The sequence below is a fragment of the Rattus rattus genome, chromosome 11, assembly GCF_011064425.1.
Source record: "Rattus rattus isolate New Zealand chromosome 11, Rrattus_CSIRO_v1, whole genome shotgun sequence".
NCBI classification, from domain to species: Eukaryota; Metazoa; Chordata; class Mammalia; order Rodentia; family Muridae; genus Rattus; species Rattus rattus.
Window position 1 is genome coordinate 97,413,753 of NC_046164.1, and position 15,895 is coordinate 97,429,647.

The 15,895-nt window shown below is 42.8% G+C and overlaps 1 protein-coding gene across 1 annotated transcript in view; it reads right to left on the reverse strand.

The window, feature by feature from the left end:
- The window catches only part of Eml6 (EMAP like 6), a 288,615-nt gene that overhangs the window by 55,315 nt on the left and 217,405 nt on the right, over positions 1-15,895 (reverse strand). The window contains 3 exon segments of the mRNA XM_032915924.1: positions 10,863-10,990; positions 11,722-11,833; positions 13,727-13,929. Of these exon segments, the coding sequence (XP_032771815.1) occupies positions 10,863-10,990; positions 11,722-11,833; positions 13,727-13,929 (443 nt within the window).

The window sequence follows — 15,895 nt, forward strand, 5'->3', positions numbered from 1 at the left end:
TGTGAACTTCCAAATGTATTGTGCAGTTACGCATCTGGGGAAAGCTGGGGCTCAGCGGCAAGGTTCTGCTCTCCATCGTTTGGTTTCAGGCCTCCAGGTTCTCCCAGCTGGACTGCCTTTCCCCCCAGAGGCTCTTCCCTATATAATCCAAACATTTCTCTCTTTCTTCCTGTCCCTCTCCCTCTTCCTCTCTCTCCTTCCTCCTCCTTCTCTTCCTCCTCCTCTTCCTTCTCCTCCTCTTCTCCCTCCTCCTCCTCCTCTTCCTCCTCCTCTCTGTTCGTGCTTTCCCTCTATTCCCCTTCTCCCCCTTCTCTCATGGTGACTCCCCTGGCCTCAATCTTTGAGGCCAGTGAACTCACCTGAGAGCAGCTTCCTAATAAATCTGCGTTTAAAATACTCTAATCTGGCTTGAATCGCCTCTTTTCACCAGTGGAAAAATAACCTATCATATATGTTTGCAGTCTCTTTGCAGATCTGGCTCTGTGATAATTTTAAACCACTGGCTCAAACTGATTTGTAAACAATTATTTTCCTCAGGCTGATCACTTTAAATGCCACATGGTACAGGGACAGAAAGGCAGGCTACAAGAACCCTAAATGACACAAGAAATGACCAAGATTTGACTTCACTCATCCCTTAGGAAGCTGACCATAGAAGTGTAATGTCTCCATTACACTGGTTTTATTCCTACTGTTGGCAATTAGGCACCTCCACAGCCTGCCCCAAGGTACCTGGAGACAATGAGACACATCATCACCAGCTGCCCAGAGGTGACAAGTTCCCTTTGCTGCCCCATCACAAGTCCTTTTCACAATGGCCCTGATAAAAAACTGAGGTTTTCCTCCCTCCAGCACTTTTACTCTTCCTCCACTCAGAGGCAGCCTCTAACCCCTTCCTTTTGATAAACCTCCCACAGTGTTATACAGTGTGATATTGTCAGAATTTGCCACTTAATTCCATCAGTGGTGCTGAGACTCGGATTTTCAGTCTGCTGTATTCACCCTGCCTTAAGCCTACAGGATGAGACTCTATCTGGACAAAGCTGCCTGCTACACTGCTCACTTTCAGCCCTCAGATCACAGATCTCTGCATTCAACAAGGGCTGCTCAGTGAGTTTTCTCTCCTGGTCAGTGTAAATGAGCCCACCCTGGGACCAAGGGATCAACCTTTGAGTTCCCACTACCTCTCTGGTGTCCTTTGGGATGGAAGAACCCCTAGCCATGGTCTTCCTATTTCCCAGGTGTCTGCCATTGGTCCCTGGCTGTCATATCATGACTTGTTCATCCAGTTTGTACCACACATGTTCTGTTATTTTCTCTACCTTCAGGATGCTGCAAATGGTAGAAAATGATGACCTTTTTCCTTGCCCATAGGAATCATGTCTTTGTCCATACCTCCAGGCTCCCCACTGGGATGCCTCCTGGAGAGCTTAAACCTCTAAACCTAGCACCTGATTTAAAGGCTTCGAGACTCATATTCCTTTGCAATCAAACTTGGCTGCAATATTGACTATATAACAACTCTAAATGCCTCCTAATGGCGCTTCTGATTGTATCATTATACGGGATCTTTACAGTTATTGCCAGAGATCCAGAAAATGGAAGGAGGTTTCCTATGTTCGGGTTTCATCTTACCTTCACTTCAAACCTTCTCTCTGTTCTTCCTGTTTCCCAACTCAGCTTCTCCTAGCTATGAAATCTCTCAACCAGATGAAACTTCCACTATCTTTGATCCAACTAATAAGCATTTTCCTTACTGTTCTCATTGGCTTCGTCAGCTTCCCCTGTTCCCCCAGCCTCTTCCTCTTCCTCTTCCTCTTCCTCTTCCTCTTCCTCTTCTCTCCTAGCTTCTCTAGACTTCTCCACTTCCTCACCAGCTACAGGCTGTTCTGTCTGTCCCACAGGGACATCAGTTCCAAACCGCCCTCCAGCCAATCTCCTAGGCTTGGTCATGGATGGCTGAAGTGGTCCAAGTTCCCTTGACCAGATCACTATCGTCACTAACAGGGAGCCCTGTGTAGTCACTATGGTATCAGGTTGACCATCTCCTTCCTTTTAGACATTGGGGTCACTTATTTGGCCCTGATGGAGTTTTGGGATCTACCTCTCAGGGTAGGTGTAGCCTTACTAACCTTACCAGACCCCACTACTTAGTTGCATTTTTTAGGGGTATTCCTCTCACCCATTCTTTTCTGGTAGTGCCAATGTGTCCTGTCCCCGTATTAGGAAGGAATCTTCTAGCCAAAGTGGGAGCCTCTACTTCCTTTGTTTCCTTCTCACTTGAACTCAAATTATCCCCGCAGCCCTCTCTTCCTTCTAGCTACTCAACCTACAGCCTCTAACACATCATTTCTTTTGCTAGCCCCCTGAGATGGATCCCTGAGTCTGGGACATCCAGTACCCCTCTATTGCTAAACACCACTCCCTCATTGTCATCTAATTACAGGACCCTACCTGGTACATCACCCAAGCTCAGTACCCTCTCTTCAGAGCCTCAGAGGACATAACCCTATCATCTCTGACCTCCTAAGGAAAAATAAATTCTCCATCCCACTTTTTCCCCTTTTAACACCCCTATACTTGAAGTTAAGAAATCCATAGAAACCTATCACCCGGTTCAAGATCTCAGGTTCCTTAACTCTGCAATGGTTCCTCCACTATCTCCTCAGGGACTACTTATTTCTTGGTCCTAGATCTCAAGGATGTATTCTTCTCTAGCCCTCTAGATACCCAGACACAAAACATCTTTGCCTTTACCTGGACTGACCTTGACACCCACCTCTCTATCCAACTCACCTGGATTGTTCCACTTTAGGACTTTTGGGACAGCCCACAACTATTTGGCCAAGCCCTGGCTTCTGACCTATTCTCTTTGTCTCTTCCTAGATCTAAGCTTTTTCAGTATGTTGATGACATCTTCCTCTGCAGTCTCTCTCTCTGTCTCTCTCTCTCTCTGTGTCTCTCTCTCTCTGTCTCTCTCTCTCTGTCTCTCTGTCTCTCTCTGTCTCTGTCTCTCTCTCTCTCTCTCTCTCTCTGGATTAGAAAAACTAACACCTCTGCTTTTCTAAATTTCATGTTTTGCTGATGCTATAGAGTCACACCTTCTATGGTACAATTGCCCACCCCTCAGGTCTCCTACTTGGAACTAATAATTACTCTGATCCACAAAGTCAGGACCTTAGATAGAAAACACCTAATTCACTGTCTAAAAACACCTAAAACACTGTCTCCAGCAGTCCCCTCTACTAAAGAGGAGATTCTATTAATCCTAGGAATATCTTTCTTTTTTATGTTCCTGGGTTCCTCCCTTTTTCCTCTTTTCCTGCTCCTTACATAACACAGCATTAGGCCCCACCCAGGAACCTCTTCTCAAACAAGTTACTAAGCTCTTTCAAACTCTCCAACAGGCCCCAGCCTTCTAATTCCTAGAGATAACCTGTCCCTTTCTACCCTATGTAACAGAAAAAAGAGGGATATGCCTTTGGGGTCCTAAGTCACCAACCAGGACCTTCTTTTGCACCCATAGCATACTTGTCATAAACATTAGACCTGGCCAATCAGAATAGGGACCCTGCATACCTACTTTAGTAGATGCTGAACTCTTTATTTGAGAATCCAACAAACTAATCTTTGGGTCACCTATCACCATTGTCTCCTCTCATTACCTGTCTTAGCTCTTAACTCACAAAGGCTTGCAAACTCTACCTCCCTCCAGGGTTCTTTCCCTTCAGGTGCCCCTAATAGAAGGCTCTACACTTTCTTTTCAATCATGCACACCTCTCAATATCTCAAGTCTTCTTCCTCGACCAAATGCTGTCCACTCCCTATCTCAATCCTGCACTGAAACCTTAGAGGAACTATCCTCCCATCTCTCACTCACATAGGAGGATATATTGCCTCAGGCCATCCATACCTGGTACACAGATGACAGCTCCTTTTTATGTGAAGGAGTCCAAAGAGCTGCCTATGCTACGCTGTCAGATACGGAGGTGGCTGAGGCATGGGCCCTCCCCATCTATACCACTAATCAACAGGCCTTTCAATTGGCACAAGGAGAATCCCTAAACATCTATACAGACTCTAAGGTCATGCTAAAAGCCTCCCATCTCCTTACAGCTACTGGAATTGTTCACTCCTGGTCCCACCAGACAGAGAACTCTATCATCTCTAAGGGAAACAACTGAGCTGATGAGGCAGCTAGAGCTGTAGCCCTTGGGGGCCAAGACTCATTCTACCCACCACAGGACATTCTCACACTATAACGCACATCCCTCTGGCACTCGTCAGATTCTGTCCTATCTTCACCAGCTTTTTCACCCTAACAGCTAAGCCTTATTTTACTTTGTTAAAACCTACCTACAGTCTACCCCTGAGAACTTGCATTTCTTAAAATCTATAACTGCCTCTAACAAAATCTGCCAGATGTCAGACCTCAACTCCAGGTATCATAACCCTCCTTTTCTTACCCACCAGGCTAGAGGTTCCCTCCCTGGAACCAACTTTACCACATGCCACTATCAAATGTGTCAAGTACCTTCTGGTCTTGGTAGACACTTTCTCAGGGTGGGCGGAAGCATTCCCCACTGCTAAAAAAAAGGCTCAGATAGTCTCTGATCTCCTCCTCTGTGAGATCATCCCTTGATTTGGAATCCCAGCCTTCCTCCTGTCAGACAAAGGTCCCAAATTTACCTTTCAAGTTTCTCAAACCCTACCTAAAGTCCTAAACATCTCTTGGTATTTTCATTTTCCACACCACCCTCAGTCCTCAGGAATGAGAGACTGGTTAGAACTAACCAGTCCTTAAAAACCACCCTTGTCAAACTGTTACAGAAACTTCACCTAGATTGGGTAAAACTCCTATCACTGGCCCTTTTCACCTTCACCAACTGCTCTGACCCTGGTGTTGCCATGACCCTCTATCTTATCTGTATCACCCTCTTTGGTTTGGCAGACTGTTTAAAGGCATCCAGGACATGTTCCATACGAACATTATTAAGTTCTCTGGACTGTAATAAAACCATAACTTTCAATACCTCATCTCGACCACAGTGCCCTAAGAATCCAGAACACATCGATTCTTTGTGGTACTCAGGTGTGTCATCTTCTACGTGACAGCTGATGAGGAGTTTGCACACTGGTGTTTCTCTTCCCTAAATTAGGGGTAATACATAGACAGAAGCTCCTACCAATCTTAGCTGGGGACTCAATAGCCATCTAGCATAACAAAAGGGCAATTCAAATACTGACCCTCCTGGCCACTGCAGGAATAACCACAAGTGTTGTCATAGGTCTAGCCGCCTCCCTAATCTTGAACCATCAGTTCTCTTCCCAGTTTATCCAGGACCTCCAGCAGGTAGGTAGCAGTGGCACTTCAAAACCAATGAGGACTAGACCTTCTTACAGCTGAAGAAGGCAGCCTTTGCCTTTTTCTCCAAGAAGAGTGCTGTTTCTATGTCAACCAGTCAGATATAATAAAGAACAAAATCCAACAACTCCAAATGCCTCTGATCCCTAGGCCTTTGAAAACCCTATATGGAAATGGATACTGCCCTTCCTGACTCTCCCTCCTCCTCTTCTTCTTCCTTCTCCCTCCTCCTCCTCCTCCTTCTCCTCCTCCTCTTCCTCCTCCTTCTCCTCCTCTTCCTTTTCCTCCTTTTCCTTTTCCTCCTCTTCCTCTTCTTCTCATTTCTCTGCTTTTATTATTGGACCCTGCTTCACCAACCTCTTCTCCACATTCCTCCAATGACTAATCCCAAAAATTTTCAACCAGTTCCTCTTACAGGATTACAGAGGAGCCCAATGCCCACAACTATTGAATGTGTCCCAGGGGTGAGGGTCAACTGCAGCCCAAAACTGATAGTGCCCTTGGACAGCAGGAAGCAGTTTTAAAAAGCTGCAGTCCCTATCCCTGCCTCACCATCATGCCCCTTTTAATTCTCCTCTTTATGATAAGAAAAAGAGAGGAATGTTGGCAATCAGTCACCTCCTCGGCCAGCCCCCAAGGGACCCAGTGACACATCATCACTATCTGCCCAGAGGCGATACATTCTCATTGTCTCTCCCATCTCATGTCCTCCTCTGCATGCACCATGGCCCAAATAAAAAACTTCATTTTCCTTCCCCCAACCTCTTCTTTCCTTCCTGCACCCAGGGGTAACCTCTGTACCTTTTCTTTTTGATAAACCTCCTTCATGAGACCTGTTCCATCACCAATTGTGCACAGTGGGGTTCTCAAAATCTGCTACATGCTGCTGGTTCTCCTAGCTCCCAAAGTAGCTGCCTTTCTCTTCTTTTTCAACAACAACAACAACAACAATAACAACAACAACAACAACACACACACACACACACACACACACACACACTGCAAGTGCATCAGAATTCATTCAAAAGTGGAAAAGAAGTTCTGAACTTGCCCACAATAGGGTAGCTGATGGTTTTACATCCTAGTGGCTGTCTTCTCTCCAAACAGGACTATGGGTCTTGATGGAGAAGACAGCCCTTATTCTATCATGACTACTAGAAGCATAGGGAGACCTTGGGAACCACAAGGATTAGCCGAACACAAATACTGAGTTTACCTAGAAAGGAACAGCAAATCTGAGAGGGATCAGAAGAGGAAAGGTGCTGAGGGGAATGAAGGGGATGAAGGTACTGAAGGAAAGGGGGTATGAGGGCCTCCTGTTCATAGATGAATACTGGAAAATACAGCAATGTTAAGCAGGTAGGTTTATCTCTTCAATGATAAACTTCTTTCCACCCAGGAGTCAGGGAGTGGATGTTGTTAATAGCCTGGTGATTCCCTGCTATTAGAGCCAGGCTTCACCTGAATTGCCTGGACTCCCCCTAAGCACTATTTCTCATTCAATAGAATCCATTCTTACTAAAGAGGTCCTGGTACTTTGCAAAAGAGTTTACTATTATGCTTGTTACAAATACTTCCTCCAAGACCCTTATCCTGAGCACTGTTTCTCAGCCAATAGAACCCATTCATAAGGAAGAGATCACGGATACTTTGCAAAGAAATCTCTGTAGTCGGGTCTTAAGCTTTGTTGTAATAATTGTTACAAGGAAACCTTTCCCCCCAAAAGTTGTACTGCACTTAAATACATCAAAAATAATTGCTCAGGTCAGATTCTAGAAATTTGAAGTAGCCCAGCTTACTAAGTGACCAGATTTCCTTCTTGCCTCTGGTGGATCATTTCTCTGTCAGCCACAGCATTTGTGGGGATCCCCACAGAAAGGGACAGAATGATTCACATGTGAGGTGAGAGGATGGAAGGAAACTGACAATGTGGGCTTAAGTGGAACCACTAGCTCAGGGGATTGCACCTTCCCGTAGTGTCCACTTCCCATAGTGTCCACTTCCTGTAGTGTCCACTTCCTGTAGTGTCCACTTCCCGTAGAGTCAGACAAGTAAGGAGCAGACTAGGACTGGTGAAAGGGGGGTTGGGTTCTGGTTCTTGGGTTCTTAGCATATGGCTGTGGGAAATGTAGTGGGTTTTAGTCCCTGACCTATTGGACAACTCTACCAATTAAATCTCTCCTGAAAATAAATGTCCAACCCATGGTAGGCAGTACTCAATAGACCACAGCAGAAATTATTTTCAGAATTATGCAGAAGTAAACAAATAAAGAACACAATGGTAAAAGCCCAAAATGAAAAGCCCTTGTTATCAAGTTTAAAGCATATTTAAATAAAATTGCCCCAGCTAGTTTATAATATTTCATACCATTAGAAGGGTTTGCACTAATTTAAATTATAGTCTAAAAACTCCAAAAACTTAGAAATGCAGCATTTATGGAAAAAAGTTTAATTTGCAAACATTTCCAAATTTTGAGGGTTAAAATATGGCTTTCTATAATATTAAATAAGTTATGGCCAAAAAGAGGAAGAAATTAGTTTGGAAAGGACCAAGAGAAGCACACTGAGAACAAAGATTTTTTTCTTGGATATTTTATTCATTTACTTTCAAATGTTATCCCCTTTCTCCCCTCTCCCATACCCCTTCTCCCCTCTCCCTGCTTCTATGAGGATGTCACCCCTCCCACCTACCCACTCCTACCACCTCAATGCTCTGGCATTCCTGTACACTGGGGATATGGGCCTTCTCAGGACTAAGGGATTTTCCTCCTATTGATGCTGGACAATGCCATCCTCTGCTACATATGTGGCTGGAGCCATGTGTCCCTCCATGTGTACTCGATGGTTGGTGGTTTGGTCCCTGGGGGCTCTGGTGGTGTCTGGTTGGTTGATCTTGCTGTCACAGGCCATATGAAGCTCAAGAAGAAAAAAGACCAAAATGTGAATGCTTCAGTCCTTCTTAGAAGGGAGAACAAAATACTCACAGGAGGAAATACAGGGACAAAGAGTAGAGCAGGGACTGAAGAAAAGGTCATCCAGAGACTGCCCCACCTGGGGAAGCATTCCATATGCTGCCACCAAACCCAGTCACTATTGGTGATGCCAAGAAGTGCTTGCTGACAGGAGCCTGATATGGATGTCTCCTGAGAAGCTCTGCCAGTGCCTTACTGATACAGTTGAGGATGCTTGCAGCTAACCATTGGACTGAGCTCAGGGACCCCAGTGGAGAAGTTAAAGGACTAAAGGAGCTGAAGGGGTTTGTAATCCCATAGGAAGAACAATAATATCAATGAACAAAGATATCTTAAGGGGCTGTCTACAGCACAGATCCCACTGGGTCTGCACGATTAAATGTAGAGATTTCAGGTTTGTCTTAATCCAATTTTTTTAAAAAGAGGGTTTATTCTCTGTCTCTGTCTCTCTGTCTCTCTGTCTCTCTCTCTCTCTCTCTCTCTCTCTCTCTCATTTTAACATATGTATGTCATTTTAAAACAGCCTTTGTTTATCCCCTTCCCTATCTTCCCTCCTCTTCTGATTCCCCTTTGATTCAATTTCTCTCCTCAATCCATTTTTTTCTCCTCCTCCCCTTCTGGGGACCTCCTTACAAGTTTCTTAGGCTACAGCCATGAGGCTAGTGCACACACACACACACACACACACACACACACACAGAGAGACAGAGAGAGAGACAGAGAGAGACACACAGAGAGAGACACACACACACACACACACACACACACACACACACACACAGAGAGAGAGAGAGAGAGAGAGAGAGAGAGAGAGAGAGAGAGAGAGAGAGAGAGAATATGCTGGGATCTAGTTTACCTCATTCAATATCCTTCCCAGTTTCACTCATTTTTTTGAAAATTTCATGATTAGATTTTTCTTTACAGATGAATAAAATTTTGTTGAGTAAATAACACTTTGTTTAGCCAACTCATCTCCTGATGGATATCTAAGCCAATTCTATTTCTTTGCTTCTGTGACAAAAAAAAAAAAACCCAAACAAACAAACAGAAGAAACACACATGTGCAAGTGTCTCTGTGGGAAGGTGCAGTCCTTAGGTGTACATGGAAATTCTACTTTTGAGAACCCTTCATGCTTCTTTCCATGATGACTAAAACGGTTACTACTCCCACCAGCCATGAACGAGTGCCCTCTTTCCCATATCCATGCCAGCATTTTTTATTTTTTAAATGATAGCCATTCTGACTGGGGTGAGATGGAGTCTCAGAGCAGTTTAATTTTCATTTCCCCAGTGGCTAAGGATGTTCAACACCTTTTAAACTACTTATTGTCCGTTTCTTCTATTGAACACTGTTCATTAGCCCGTTTATTTACTGCCGTAGTTTTCTCTTTTAACTTGCAATTCTTTATATAGCCTAAAAATCACTCCCTCTATGGAGTACAGCTGTCCAAGCTTTTCTCCACTTCGTAAGCTGTCTGCACACTCCACTGACCATTCCCTTTGCTGTGCAAAACCTCTTAAATTTTACATAGCCACATCTGTTGACATGGGCTCTATTTCTTGTTATCAGAGTCCTGCTCAGAAAGTTCTTGACTGCACCTGTTTAAAATGCACTGTTCCCATCTGTAATGTTTGAAACTGGTTCTACCTAAGCGTGTATCCTGAGGGAAGGGAGGAGGAGAATGTAATGTAGTTGTGTGAAGCAAGACCTAAAGAAGTGTGTGAGGAGCAGCTAAATTATCCTCAGTTTTATTAACTAATAGATCAAAAGGAGAAGTAGCCATGGTGCCTCACCCACACTTAGACTTGATTTGGATGATGAGATTTTGAACTTTGAGCATGTATTTCTATAAGGCTCTTATAGAAATGGGTTTTACATGTGGCTGGGATATTTGTAGTTAGTGGCCAGGAGTGCAGACAGGCTTCTGGGGTGATCCCTGTAGAGCCTCTGATTTCAGAGCTGGCCTAGCATAAGTGTGGCATGACCTGTGGTTCGACTCTAACTAGTAGAATGTGGCAAAGGTGACAGAGAGTTCCAAGGAACATGTGACTTAACTATGTTGCATAAGATCATGGTGTCTTTTTTTTTTTTTTTTTTTTTTTTTTTGTCTTGTTTGCTTGCTCTGAAAAAATAAGTGTATGAGAAATCCTATGTGTGCCAAATGAACTCTGAGGGTAGTCTCTGGGCAATAGCTAGCATGAAAATAAGTGCCATTTTTACAGCACAGGAACTGAATTCTGCCAACAGCCTAAGAGAAGGGAAGACGCTCTTCCCTCTGCTGAGCCTCAGCCTTGATAACAACAAGCAGAGGAACCAGTTGTGCTCAGGCTCCCGTCCCACAGATATGGTGAGTGCTGTTGTTGGCCTGTGGCCATGCACTGCACACCAACAGGTAGTGAATACCGTGGGGGGGGGCATCCCAGGAAGTTCTGCGTAATCTTTACACCCCGTGTGTCTCCTTTGTCCCACACCATTCTCAGCCCTGACGTGAACATGGTTTGCTCCATATAACAAAGCGAGGTACCTGAACAAGCAGGGTCATCGGGCCACTCTTATCGATTTCTAGAATCTCTCCATTTTTTGTCCCCACAAGAATGTGTCCATGCCCCAGGGTGATTGCACGAATTGAAGGGTTATCCTCCAAAAGCAGGCCTGAGAGGGGAAAATGCTGAATTTAGTAAACACCAGCAAGGCAGGTTAACATAGGGTCTTCTATTTCCAAAGTGCTAGGAGACAGGTATTCTCCACAGAGGAAATAAGCCAATTCTAGCAAGGTTTATTTGGGACAGTTCTCGGGTGGGTTCATTGATTTCACAGGTCAGTGAAACACCATGGAGAGGGAGACAGAAGGGAGAGGGGAGAGAAAGAAAGGGAGAGGGGGGAGGGAGAGAGCGAAGGAGGGAGGGGGAGAGAGAGAGAGAGAGAGAGAGAGAGAGAGAGAGAGAGAGAGAGAGAGAGAGAGAGAGAGAGAGAGAGAGAGAGAGAGTGAAAGTCTGGATTATAGAATGAAGAGCCTCTCTTGGGTAAGAGGAAGCCCAGTCCGTGGGCTGGAAAGTTTCCAGTAGAGTAGAATAGAGTAGAGTAGAGTAGAGTAGAGTAGAGGGCAGGATATGCCAGCCATGCCCTGTGACAGGTAGGGACTGAGGGATGCTGGAAGAGCCTGGACCCAGGTCCACTTTGGTATGTTAATTATGCACCTCAGTCACTTGTCCTGGGTTTGAATCCCAACACTGGGTACTAGGCAATCCTTGATAGACCTGCCAGAGACTGAGAGCTCTGACTGGAAGAGAGTAGTGGCTCAGAACCACTACTATTGAGAAGCTGGTATCACTGCCCCCATTCTTGTGAACAGAATGCTTTCAATCGCATATTCAGTGTGGTACCTTTTGAGCTGGTTGACAATGCAGCCCTTTTGATAGCGTAAGTCTTCAAGCATCTTTCAAACATATCATCCCAGAGTTCCACAATTCCATCCTTTCCACCTGTTACAAAGCCCTGCAAAGGCATAAGATTATATATTATATATTACACACACACACACACACACACACACACACACACACACACACACACACACAACTACAAGTCACTTTCCCAGCCCCACAAGGACTCAGGCATTTCTGTGTACATCTTCTAAGTGAACAAAACTGAAAAGAAAAAAAAAAACAGTGATAACGGTGTTTAAATATTTTCATTATTTTTATGTATAAGTATGTTGTCCAGATGTATATGTGCATCATGAGCACGAAGTGTCTGTGGATGTCAGAAGAGGGTAATGGATTCCCAAGAACTAAAATTATACATGAATGTGGGCTACCATATGGGTATATGGGTACCATATACTACACTTGGGTCCTCTGAAAGAATAGTCAGTACTCTTAACCCTGAGCCAATTCTCTAACCCATGAAAAAACTTAGCTCAATACATTTCAATCAAGCTCACAAGAAGAGAGTATTTTGAAGTTCATTATAGTAAATACCCTTATACTTATTATAGCTGGTCTTCTGCATCTTTGGATTCTGCGCTCACAGAATATGAGGGAAATGGAGTGCTGCATTTGTTCTGAACATGGACGGCTATCGTTCTTGTCATTGTTTCCCTAATGCGGAACTACAGTAGCCTGCACAGCATTTCCATAGCATTAGCTTGTTCTAAGTAATCTAGACAATATTCAAAGTACACAGTGGGTGTACATAATTCTAAGTACATGGTGTGTGTGTGTGTGTGTGTGTGTGTGTGTGTGCACACGCGCACGCATGTGTCAAGGATATTGGCAGATGCTATTCCAGTTTTTATATAAGGAACCTGATTCTCTTTGGATCTTAGGAACCCCTAGGGTTCAAGATGGGTTCAGTGGATACTGAGAACATCTGGGTAGAACTGTATCAAAGAGAGTCAATCCTCACCCTAAATATAAGTAGAGTATATTATATTGAGCTATTCTTGCTTTCATGGTGATTTTACAGCTTACTTTACTAAATACTAAAAGCAATTGACTAGGTTATACTACTACACTGACTTCCAGGCCTCCACAAACTTTACATTATGTTTTAATTTACAATTCAGCCAAAATCAAATTAACTATCATTATAATGTTGTTGTGGTTTCATCATATTTACTTGATATATTTTAAAAAAATATGTTGAGTAGCTGAAACTGAAGGTCACAGATGAACTAGTACTACCAGCAAATTAGAACTGAATGAAAAGTTGTCTTTTTAGGAATATTAATGGAAAGAGCGCTTTAAACATACTGGTAAATAGTGTCTTTGCGGGGAACATGGTGAGGCAGATGAGTAGCTGGGAGGTCTAGAACAATGATCTGGTGTGGATACACACACACACACACACACACACACACATCTATATATCTATATCTATATCATATCATATCTATCTATCTATCTATCTATCTATCTATCTATCTATCTATCTATATATATATACCACTTGACCACTCCTGGCAAGTGAACCTGTCTATTCAGGAGCAAACAGGTTATGGTTATAATACAACCTTTGGTCATAACAAACAAATGCATTGGACAACGAGCTAAATCACTTGTGTTTCTAGGTCTTCATGTGCTGTCACTGAAAGGAAGTCATCACTGAAATACCTGTGGTCTCTTCTGCTGTTGTGTGTCTATATCTACCTCCAGATGCCCTAAGTGACATCTAGGGGTGACAGTCCGGAAGTCCAGGTATGAGAAAATGGAGACTTGGTACAGCTACTAACAAAAGAAATTACAAAGTCGTGTGCGTTTTCTTCCTTACTATCCTTTGGTTAGTTCTTTCTGAGAACTTCCTAATTCAGCTGGGACTGTTTTTAGATCCAGGCATCTCAGTGGTTCTAAAGAAGATAAGGAAAAGAATCTGACAAACATACCATACCTTGTCCAATGCATACATAGCGAACACAGGCCCATCGTGAGCCTTCACCGTCTTCAGTAGCAGAACATCCTTCCAGATAAAGATATCTCCAGTGGCTGCACCCGAGAACACCAGGTCTTCCATTCGCCCATAAGAAACACACATCATTGTTTCCAACTTTCCAGCACTTCCAAAACTTCCTCTTTTAGAGGTGAAACCCCCACCTGGGATGGAACAAAGGGATTTATTACCTTAGAAAGCCCAATCTTCCCAAAAGCGCATGAAGGATTATCTTTTGAGGAAAGATAATTATGACATTATGTGTCAGAGTAACAAAAACAGCAAGGGCATTATGAGGGTGTTCATATCTACAGAGCTGTCAGTATCTACAGATTTTTACTTGCCATCAGATGTGGTACTAAATGCCAGCATATAATCCTGGACAGAGCCCCTGAGTTAAGGAAATTGGGTCTGGTTAGTAGGAGGAATTAATATGTCTTCTAGTCAGACACACATACACAAACTAGGTGTAGGTCCTCCTCCCAAGGTGAAGTCCTGTGTGGCTGAAGACAGAGACTCAGTGACTGGGTAGCAAGGAAAGCTTTAACAAGACACAAGAAAAGAATATAGTAGGCAGTATGTGATATGTCTACTTCAGTTTGTTTTCATGGTAGTTCTGGAGTAAGAAGGAACTATAAATAAGAGAGATAATATACAGGAAAAAATCACCAGAATTTTCTATATTCTCTGACCATCATTGATAAAACCGGCTCCATTCAGGACGTTACATCCAGGCTGGCTCTACATTCACCGGGTGCTACTATTGTCCTTCCTATAAATACAAAAAGCACCAGGACATTAGCCCATGCACATGTGTACATGGTACTATTGGACTGTGGTATTAGGGCTAACATTCAGAATTCAGATATAATTGTAATAATGGCTGAATGGCTTATATTGAAAAGAGTCAGCCACTTTCCCACTGTTTTTTCTTTTTTCTTTTTTGGCAAAAGAATTTTTAATGATGATTTTTTTGAAATGTTAAAGCTCAAAATAATTTGAAGAACATACAAAATGATGTAGTAAATAATGCTCACAGATCAGCAAAATTTAAAATGTTAAATTTTTACATGGTTAAGAGATGTATACTAATTGAACACAACCTCCATCAAAACCATGGTGGTGTTCTTCGTAACGATAAAAAAAAGTTCACAAAATTCACATTAAACACAAAAGATCACAAATACCTGGAGCAATGCTTGGCAGAAAGAATAATGTTAAATATTACAGTACCAAATTTCAAATTATCTGAGAGAGCCACAGTGACCAAGAAGGCATGGTATGGACACAAAGTCAGGGATGGTTAAGAGTAGAGAAGAACAGAGCAGCAAGTTATAAACATTCACAGCTACACACACTGGATTTGGACAAAGATATTGAAACCATACATTGAAAAAGAGACAATCTCTTCAACAAATAATGCAGGGAATCTTGTCAGTCCTCATGCAGGAGAATGAAACTGGATCCTTACTTTGCGTGGTGCACAGCAGTCAATGGAAAATGAATTAAAGACATGATTGTAAGACTCAGAACTCAAACCATGAGGAAAAACCATAGGTGCATGCAATGGCTTTCCTAAAAGGACTGTAGGATCTCAGGTGATTATCACAGGGCTTACGCAGTATAAACACATGAAATCAAAATGTTGCTATGTTAGCAAAAGAAATAATCAGCAGGTTGAAAATATAGATTATAGAATAGAAAAAATAGCCAACTATATATCTAAAAAGGGTTGAAACCTAAAATTATAAAGAATTCAAAATTTAAACATGGGAAATTCATCTAGTCAATAAATAGAGCAGTGGCTTACATTCATGGTCCTCAAAGGAAGAAAGGTAAACATCCAATAAATTTATGGAAAATTTTCACTATCCAAATGAGCTGAGTGCAACTGAAAATTACATTACGATTCTATATTATTTCAGTAGAAATGGCTATCATCAAGAATAAAGAATAATAAATGCTAGAAACAATAGCAGAAGGAAGAAATCTATTGCTAGTGTAATATAAACTGTTTCAAGTATTGTTGGAATCGTTTTGGAGTTTCCTCAGAAAACAAAATTGTAGCCACTGTTTGATCTGTTCTACAGCTCCTGAAAATCTAGCCAAAAAGATTGGAGCCAGCAAAGA